The 9,928-nt window shown below is 40.3% G+C and overlaps 2 protein-coding genes across 2 annotated transcripts in view; both read left to right on the top strand.

Moving 5' to 3' along the window:
- Positions 1–2,250, top strand: part of LOC106522018 (Usher syndrome type-1G protein homolog) — a gene marked incomplete at its 5' end in the record, with an annotated part of 6,323 nt that extends 4,073 nt beyond the window's left edge. Inside the window, 1 exon segment of the mRNA XM_014014854.1 lies at positions 1,032–2,250. Coding sequence (XP_013870308.1) covers positions 1,032–1,853 — 822 coding nt within the window.
- Positions 2,251–4,254: 2,004 nt separating this feature from the next.
- The window catches only part of fads6 (fatty acid desaturase 6), a 6,790-nt gene continuing 1,116 nt past the window's right edge, over positions 4,255–9,928 (top strand). The window contains exons 1-5 of the mRNA XM_014014856.1: positions 4,255–4,435; positions 4,679–4,878; positions 8,844–9,010; positions 9,088–9,268; positions 9,349–9,536. Of these exons, the coding sequence (XP_013870310.1) occupies positions 4,692–4,878; positions 8,844–9,010; positions 9,088–9,268; positions 9,349–9,536 (723 nt within the window). The 5' untranslated portion in view covers positions 4,255–4,435; positions 4,679–4,691. The remainder of the gene's footprint in view (positions 4,436–4,678; positions 4,879–8,843; positions 9,011–9,087; positions 9,269–9,348; positions 9,537–9,928) is intronic.

Consider the following 9,928-nt stretch of genomic DNA (forward strand, 5'->3'; position numbering starts at 1 on the left):
GGAATAAAGTCAGTATTATGGGAATAAAGTCAGTATTATGAGAATAAAATCATAGTATTGTGGGAATAAAGTCAGTATTATGGGAATAAAGTCAGTATTATGAGAATAAAGTCACAGTAGAAGGAGAATAAAGACAATATTGAGAATAAAGTCTGTATGAGAATAAAGTCAGTTTTAGGAGAATAAAATCGGTATAATGAGAATAAAGTCACAGTACAAGGAAAATAAAGACAATATGAGAATAAAGTCGGTATAATGAGAATAAAGTCACAGTACAAGGAAAATAAGACAATATGAGAATAAAGTCAGTATTAGGAGAATAAAATCATAGTATTATGAGAATGAAGTCAGTATTATGAGAACATCTTATGAGAATAACATCAGTATTATGGGAATAAAGTCAAAATATGAGAATAGAATCATGAGAATAGTCAGTGTGAAAATAAAGTCACAGCATTATGAGAATAAAGTCAGTATGAGAATAAAGTCAAGGTATGAGAATAAAGTCAGTATTAGGAGAATAAAATCATAGTATAACGAGAATGAAGTCAGTATTATGGGAATAAAGTCATGAGAAAATAAATCCGTATTATGAGAATAAAGTCAGTATTATGTGAATACTGTCAGTATTATGACAAAGTCATGGTTTTATGAGAATGGGTCGTATGAGAATAGTCAGTATTAGGAGAATAAAGTCAAAATATGAGAAAAGAATCATAATGAGAATAAAGTTAGTATTATGAGGATAAAGTCAGTATGTGAATAAAGTCAGTATCATGCAAACAAAGTCAAAACATGACAATATATGTTATTTTCATATTTTATATATACATACTGTATATAATTATATATATTATATATATGTGTGTGTGTGTGTATAAAATATTATTATTATTATCATTGTCACAAGTCGTAATATTACAACTTTAATCTCAGAATAAATAAAAAAAATCTCATCGTGGGGCCCTATAATACTCAGTTGTAGATTCATCACACATTGAAAGTTTCTAAATGTAGACGTTCCTCTTCAGGCCACCCTGCACTCGACAGCGAAGGGCAAAGCCAAGATCCAGAAGAAGCTGGAGAAGAAGAAGCAGGTTGATGGAACGTTTAAGATCTACGAGGACGGGAGGAGGAGCGTGCGCTCGCTGTCCGGACTGCAGCTGGGGAACGACGTCATGTTCCTCAAACAAGGCACCTACGCCAACCCCAAGGAGCGGACCCGTCTCAACATCCGGGACATGTTCCCCCGAGAAAACGACGACGACGTCGAGTCCGTCTCCCGTGCCATGAGCGACCCGGGTCTCTACGAAGCGGCGTACTCAGAGATCAGCGCCGACTCTGGGCGGGACTCTCTGTTCACCCGGCCCGGGCTCGGCACCATGGTGTTCAGGAGGAACTACATGACCGCTGGCATGTTCGGGATGGGAGGGCGAAACGAAGGGAGCGTGGCGGGAAGCGAACCCGTGGGCCGAGCGCCTAACGTCCGCCTGCGGGGACAGCTGCCCCGACGCCCCCCCAGCTTCGACGAGGACAGCATCGGCAGCGCCTACAGCCTGCAGGAAAGAAACCTGCAGGAGCTGCCCTGGGAGGAGATGGACGTGGAGCTGGACGAGGACATGGAGCCTGAAAACAACCCTCTGGAGACTTTCCTGGCCTCTCAGGGCCTCGGAGAGTTCCTGTCCATCCTCAGTCGGGAGAAGATCGACCTGGAGGCTCTGCTGCTTTGTTCAGAACAGGACCTCACCGGCATTCACATCCCTTTGGGCCCCAGAAAAAAACTGTTGGACGCCTGTAAGAGACGTTTGGACACGATCGAGGACCCAGAAGCCATTGAAGACACTGAGCTCTGACTCATATTTTATTATTGTCCTTCATTTCTGTTTAATAAATGCACGAGCAGCTTCAGAAGTGTATTTGAACCGTATCATGTTGTGGGCCAAGAAGCAGTCATGTCGACCACTAATTAAAGTTAGAGTTTCGGGAAACAGCACCATCTGGTGGCAAAGTTTAGCAAGTTTCACCAAGTGATTGTATTCTTTATGATGTTCAATCTGGTTCATTTGAAGTCATTTAGTAAAGCTGAGGGGTAAAGAAACATAATTTGGCATTCTCTGCTTGATGAATGAACGGAGCCGTGAGAGTTCAAACAGTAGAGAGCCCAGTACACAGCCCTGAGGTACACCATGACATATCTCAGATTAATTATCCTCATATTGTCTCAGTATTAAAAATGTTTTGTCGGTTCAACATTTTCCACTCATCTTTTTAAGATTAGTCATCACCTCACAAATATCCACTCAGTTTCTTTTTAAAACTTTATATTTTCAGTTGTTGAGTGACGACAAAAGCATTTGTTCAATCATTTTAGTTGAGGAGGTGACTTTATTCTGGTGGCACACTGACTTTTACAAATAATTCGCCAACTCGCTGAAACGTGTACATGTACACAAGTTTATTTCTCATACTTTAAAGAGCTTTTGTGTTAAGTTGTCACAGTCTGAAGCGCAAAGGAAACATTTCGTAAACTTTGGTTGCAGAATTTTGATTCATAGTTCAGGACTTCAGGATCAACGGTACATAAACTGGTTGATTTTAAAGTTCTAAAGCTTTAAAGGAACCTGAGGCCTCCGGGACTGGATCTCAGAAAGGTAAGTCTAATCTGCTTCACTCTACAAACCTCTGGACTTGTTCAGTAAAAATATCTATAACATTTTTAGTTCCAGAGATAAATGTAAGGAGGGTAAATTTAAATCTGGTTGAATGAATTTCCATATTTATTCATTTTAATTAGAAGCTCTGAATTCTAAGATCTCATCAGTGTTTCATAAAAACCTGTAAAGTTTTACAGAAATTAGCGCCAACGCGACTTTTAATCATTTATAAACCAGGTATAAGTCTTTAAAAAGGTCGGACTATGTCACTGTGTTCTTTGCTTTTAATTTTAACATTATTTAGTAAAAACAATGTGATGTTTATTGAGTTAAAATATGACAGTTTCTCAGAAAAACAGAACATAGAAGAACCTCAGCTTAGCCTGTTAGCTTTAGCATTAGCCTCGATGCTATCACCAAATATATGTATTAGCTCAGCGCTACACATTCTCCTCTCGTCACTGAGGTCCTCCATCCACATGACAGAGGGGAACACAAAAATGACTCAGCTGCAAATGAAAATAAGGATGGAGGACCTCAGTTTAGCTTGTTTGTCACGCTAGCACTGAGCTAATACATAAAAGGCAATATAGCGTCGGCGCTAGAGCTAAAGCTAGCAGGCTAAGCTGAGGTTCTTCTTCCATGAAGCAGCTCTGTTGTCCTCCATCCATATTTTCAGTCCCAGGCTTTATATCTGTAAAGCTCCTGTGCCAAATGATGGCTATGCCTTTTGGTGCCTGTACAACTTTTAGTTTTTGAAATATTAATGTTTAATAATTTATAATGGGAGTCAATAGAGCCTTGTATTGGTCCAATACTGCCCCCTGCTGTATCTACTCAGTACTGAACCATAGTTTAATAATATTTGATCTCAATAGTTCAGTGTTTACAATACTAATATGATTGTATTTTGATGTTTTACTATAATGTTGTCTTAATACTGCTCTATTGTTGTAATATTATGCAGTTTGGTGTCAATAATTGTATTGGCAATGTGGCCTCTTTCTGCACACATACAAACCAACCCCTGGCAATCCCCTCTGCCACAGCTCCAATGGTTTAATGCTCAATGCCATGGACTTTCATGTAGAAGAACAGGGTTCAAAACCCAGCTAAAGCAACTTTAACAGAAAATCTCTACAAACTTCATATTGTCACACAATTACCCTCATTACAAATACCTGCTGACTTGACAGGCACAAGCTGGTATAAAAAACACATTTGAACTTGGTCACAGCTCATTCTGCAAGTGCACTGCTGCAGGCAAAGCCATGCTGCATGGCAATGCACACTTGTTTTTACATCGTAAAAACCCATGTCTAGTTCCAGTTGGATTCCTGTTTATTTGGACATACCATTTTGAACACCACATATTTTTTCCTACAAATCAATTGAATATAGGTTGAAAAGGATTTGCAAATCACCGTATTCTGTTTTCCTAACGTTGTGTTTGTAAAACAAGCAAAATAAAAAGTCACTTCTTCTCCTCCACACTGCTGACCCTGCTCGGCCTGTGTGGACAGAAAGCAGAGCCTGCTCCTCGTGTTTTCCCTCTCTGCAGAATCTGCCGTCCTGTTGAGTTAAAAAAAACCACTCAGGGTATCTTTGCACTCGGGCCTCCCTACAGAGGACCTGACACCAGATCCGTGCACGCAGCTCACGTTTACACTCACATGCGTCGACACACAAACACAGCGAACCGTGAAAACACCTGCAGAACCTCGGCCTGGGGTGGACCTCAGAGGCAGCTTTCTCCGTCTTCTCCCTGGATATTTGAAAAGGTAGAAGGGTGGGGGGGGTGGGGGAGGTCACATGGGGGCTAATGCAGAATGTATGAGACACCGGAGAGGAGGCAGAGTCGCCTCTGAGAAGGGCAGACGCAGTTTTTCATAGATCGGTTTTGAATCATTTACTGTACGGGTCAATAAGCTCCAGGTTAAAAGAAGGAGGGAAGAGATGAGGAAGAGGAGGAGGAGGAAGGGGCCGGGCTGAGTGTTGACTTTCCCCCTGTGGACTCTGTTCAGGCTGCTGCTCGGCATGCAGGGTTCACCGGATCAGAGCCGGGAGGACGGAGGGCCGAGGGCCGGGGAGGCCGAGGAGCGGGAGACCCTGATGATGGAGCTGACCAGGATGGTGCAGAAGGTGATGAAGGAGAGCAGCTGGTGGGAGAGGAGGGGGCTGGACTGCAGCATCCTGGGAGCAGCCTTCCTCAGCCTGCCTCCTGGTGAGAACAAACCGCTCTCATTTCAAGGATTATTCTATGTTCTGAGGATTGTTTCACAGCTTTTCACTCTCTTTTCTGCTGAGATGAACTTTTCAACAGAAATGTTATCAGTTCAGATATAAAGTAAATTCCTCCCAGAACCAACAATCCTGCTGCTGCTGCGCTTTTCTCCAGAGAGGGAAGATAAACGACTTCCTGAATGAACCTTTTTTACTCTGTAGAACAGAACCGAGTTGTAAACTAACTAAGTACAAATACTTCGTTACTGTACTAAAGTAGATTTTTTGGGTATTTTTCAGCGTACTTTTTACTTATTACATTTTTACACAATTATCTGTACTTTCTACTCACTACATTTTTTTTAAAAAGGTAAGAAGTAGAAAGTCATTAATCCTATTTTATTAGTAGTTATTACTTAAAAAAATACTATCCTGACAAATTGTCTCCTGGATAGAGTGAGTTTAATTGTGTTTGGATGAGAAGTATAAATATATACCATTCTGATACTATATTAGCGTGTACACAACCCATCACAGCTGCACGCTGTTAGAAAATATATTTTTTGAAGAAATCACCTCCTAATAAATGTCATTTTGGAAAATCTAACTGCTCACTTTTACTCAGTACTTTTACTTTTAATGCTTAAGTAGATTTTATGTCAGAAATTTTTGATTTTTAGTACAAAAAATATCAGATACTTTAAGACATTTACTCAAGTAATATTTTTAGAGAAGACTTTAACTTTTACCAATGTACTTTTATGATAAGATACTTGTACTTTTACTCAAGTATCACTTTGAGGTACTTTATACAACACTGGAACAGAAATGTCAGAGAGCGGGGTGGTCATGGGACGTTTCGTAAATTGATCAAATCTGATTATTTATGGTCTTCTAAAGTGTGTAAATTTACACGTGGTCACTTGTTTTTCATGTTTAGTCTTAATAATAATAGAATTCAAAGATAAAGTCAGCACTATGAGTGTGTGGGCCTGTGGGCCCCTCTTTGGGCACCTCTGCTCTGAAATATGTGGATAATCCCGTCAGCATGACTCTTAACCAAGAACCTGGTCAAGAACCGATCTCTGATCAGTCTGTGAAATAGTCCAGAGTCCAGTTCTTGCATTGAAGTAACAAGTGACTGAGCAGATTTTTTGTCACTTTTTTATTTAGTTTGTTCTTTTTTTTATTTTTTTTTCATTATTTTTTCTTTTTTTTTTCATTTAATCAAATGTCAAAATTTGATCAAAGTTCAACAAAACTGAATATTATTGGTGAAGAGATCCTAAAACACTTATAGAGACCACTTTCAAAGAAACTCTTGAAAATAAAAGTCTGGCTCTGAAGAACACTCGTCCAACTCAAGGCCCGCAGGCCAAATCTGGCCCTCTCTAATGTTTTATCCGGCCTCAAAGGTAATATTTTAAATGTAAAATAATTTAGTTGTTTTTCTTTTTGTTTCTATTTGATGCAGTCTTTTCTCCATAGCAGTCACCTTTAATTCTCTTCTATTTTTATAAACAAATAACTGGAGTTTTACTGAAGGTTTCGTCTTTTTCCTGATTTACTGGAATAAAATGTAATTCTAAGAAACAATAAAGTAAATAGTTTTGAGTCGAGTTTATACTGTTTATATGTTCTTTTCCTTTTATTTGTTGGAGTATATGTTCTAAACCCTACATAAAATATCATTTGGAAAAAAGGATTTTCTATTTCTATAAGAAAAATTTGTTTGAAAACATTTAAAATCAGGTTTTTTTTTCAAGAAATGCTGACGGAAACGGTCCCTCAGCTCGAACCAAGGTTTGAATTTTGGTCCCCTTGTGTGACTGAGTTTGACACCCCTGGACTAAATTAAATAAATAAATAAATAAATAAATAAATAAATAAATAAATCCTAAATTTTGTTAGAATTTCAGACAGTAGCTGCTCTGTTACCGTAAACATCTCGACATGTTGTAGTTTTATGTTTTATTAATAAAATTTTTTTTTCAGAACTGCTGACTCATGGTGCCAGGTTTCATACAGTTCACCTCAGGTGACTTGCTGACTCATGATAAGACAGCTGAAAGAGGCTACATTTCGTTTTGCAGAACAGCTTTTTCATTATTTACAGTTTTCTTTAAGTGCTGAGCTCAGACAGGACGTGTTCAACACGTCGATGCAAGGAGTTTGGGAATTATCAGCTTCAAGTGGGCAGCTTTGAAATACAAGACGGATCATATGAGCCCAGTTTTAACGAGCTCACTGCAGGCAGCCAGAGGAACTAAAACCCACTTTAACACTATTGTGATTCGTTTCCCATCCAAGTCATCTCCACTTTGGCACGTTTCTCCTCCTGCATACTTTGTCCTAGAGCTGCCATTGTAATTTATATCTGTAAAGCTCCCGTGCCAAATGATGGCTATGCCTTTTGGTGCCTGTGCAACTTATACTTTTTGAAATATTAATGTTTAAAATTATACAATGCCAGTCAGTGGAGCCTTGTATTGGTCCAATACCGCCCCTTGCTGTATCTACTCAGTACTGAACCCTAGTTTAATCATATTTAAACTCAGTAGTTCAGTGATACAATACTAATATGATTGTATTTTGATGTTTTACTAAAATCTTCTCCTAATATTATTCTGTTGTTGTAATACAGTATTATGCAGTTCTGTGTCAACAATTGCATTGGCAATGTGGCCTCTTTCTACACACATACAAACCAACCCTTGGCAGTATCATCTGCCACAGCTCCACTGGTCTCATGGTTAACTCTATGGGCTTTCATGTGGGAGATCTGGGTTCAAAACCCAGCTACAGCAACTTTAACAAAAAATCACTACAAACTTCATATYSTTAYRCAMTTACCATAATTACAAACACCTGCTGACTTGACAAGCACAAATTGGTATAGAAAACACATTTGAACTTGGTCACAGTTCATTCTGCAAGTCCACTGCTGCAGGCAAAGGCATGTTGCAATGACATGCTACATGGCAATGCACACTTGTTTTTACATCGTAAAAATCCATGTCTAGTTTAATCTCATTTTTGTTGTTTGTTGAATAAAATGACTAAAACATCATGTCTGATTTATGAATGCGAGGAAATGATGTGAGGAAAGTTTTTGGGCTGAAAATTGAGTCTGATAAAAACAGCATTCTGATTCAGCTGATTTTTCTGCTCATTTGATCAGTTAGAAATGATTAATTATTAGCTTTAAATTGACTTAAATGACAGATGTGAGGTGCTACAGTGACACTACAAACAACTTTAACAGAACCTCAAATATAAAAAAACAGTTCTAGATTTTTACCCAAAATTAAAAAAAATTAATGAAAATTTAAAGGGGGTCTGTGCAGTCACTAAGTGGGCGGCTCTTGCAATGTGGGAGGAGTTTGTCAAAGACATGATTGGTCTGTTTGACTTTTGTGGGAGGAGTTTGTGAAGGCAGTGATTGGTCAAATCGAATATTATGGGTGGGGTTTGAAGAGGCAGCTGGGGGGGGGGGTACGTTTAACTTTGTTCGTAACAGCCAAAAAGTGCCGAAATTTTAAAAAATAAATATTAGTTTTAGTCAAAACTCCAGATAGGAAGGCGCAAGCTGCACAAAGTTTATGGTCCATAAATTTTATTTACACGTTTTTTGATTAACATTACTTCATCTTTTAACTTGCCCTACAAGACAAGTTAATGATCAATTACGGTTAAGACAAACCCCGCCCACACCCAAGAAACTCCGCCCATTTTTCAAACTCTGGCAATCACGTTTAGGACAAACTCCGCCCACAAAGCCAAAAACCCACCCTCTGTACAGAGACCTCTACTTGAATTGAGAGAGGATTACTCTCAGCTACTACCACACCAAGTAACAGCTCAGGATCTGTAAACCTCTTGGTTTTTGTATTTTCTATAAAATAGAGCGGCCATCTTGAATCAGGTTGTGAGTTTGATTGAAATCCACCTCCTGTTGTCCTGCAGCCTTCCTGCTGCTAAGCTCCTCCCACCTGCCGCACTTCCTGTTGGGGATGCTTCTGATGGGGGTCGCCCACGCCGCCATCACTGTCAAAGGCACGCACCTGGCCAGCCACGGGACGCTGAGCGACTCAAAGGTCCTGAAGAAGTTCTGGGCCGTTTTCTTCATCGAGGTGAGGAGAAATGAACGCCTCTGTTTGACCCCAGGGCAGCAGGAGGGTTCACCGGTTCCGTCTGTCGATGATCCCAGGTCTGCGGCTCGTTCTCGGCTCACGCCGGAGTCACGGGTCACGTTAAGATGCACCACGCCTACACCAACGTCATGGGACTGGGAGACTCCAGTGTCTGGAAGGTCCCCTCCCTGCCTCGCACCATCTACCTGTTCGTGGCCCCCCTGGCTGTGCCGGTCGTCACCCCGCTGGTTGCCCTCAGTGAGTCGGGTCGGGTTCCCACCCTGTGTCCTGTCTGTACAGTGTGACCTGACTCTCAGCTGTATTTGTCTGGTTTTCAGCTCATCTTGATGGATGTAGTTTGGTTTGGAGGCTCAGGACAGTCCTGATGGTGGTCCTGGGCCTGTACTCACAGTACTGGCTGCTCATCAACGTGTCCGGGTTCAGGTCCGTGCACGGCGCCCTGCTCTGCATGCTGGTGTGCAGAGCCATGTTCTCTGTGCCGTTCATCCACGTCAACATTTTCCAGGTGAGGACTGGGTCTCTGAAGAACCCTCCTGCTGCCCTCTGGTCCAACTGATCCACGAGACCTCTGACAGCAGGAGGGTCGGAATTCATCCTGCGTACATGTTTTACAATCTGACCACTTCTGTTTACTTTGAGTTAGCTGTTTGTACAGTTTATCAGAACGTTTGGCTCATTCAGGAGACTTTTGGTTTTATAATTTCAAAATAACTTTATTCAGCTTCATTTTTGTCTTCTTTTTGTCTTTTAAATTAAAACTGAGATATTCTGACATCCAGCTAGTCTGTTAGCTTTTTAAGATAAGATAAGATAAGATAAGATAAGATAAGATAAGATAAGATAAGATAAGATAAAACTTTATTGATCCCACCATGGGGAAATTTGCACATTACTGCA

Source organism: Austrofundulus limnaeus, unplaced genomic scaffold (assembly GCF_001266775.1).
Source record: "Austrofundulus limnaeus strain Quisiro unplaced genomic scaffold, Austrofundulus_limnaeus-1.0 Scaffold119, whole genome shotgun sequence".
NCBI classification, from domain to species: domain Eukaryota; kingdom Metazoa; phylum Chordata; class Actinopteri; order Cyprinodontiformes; family Rivulidae; genus Austrofundulus; species Austrofundulus limnaeus.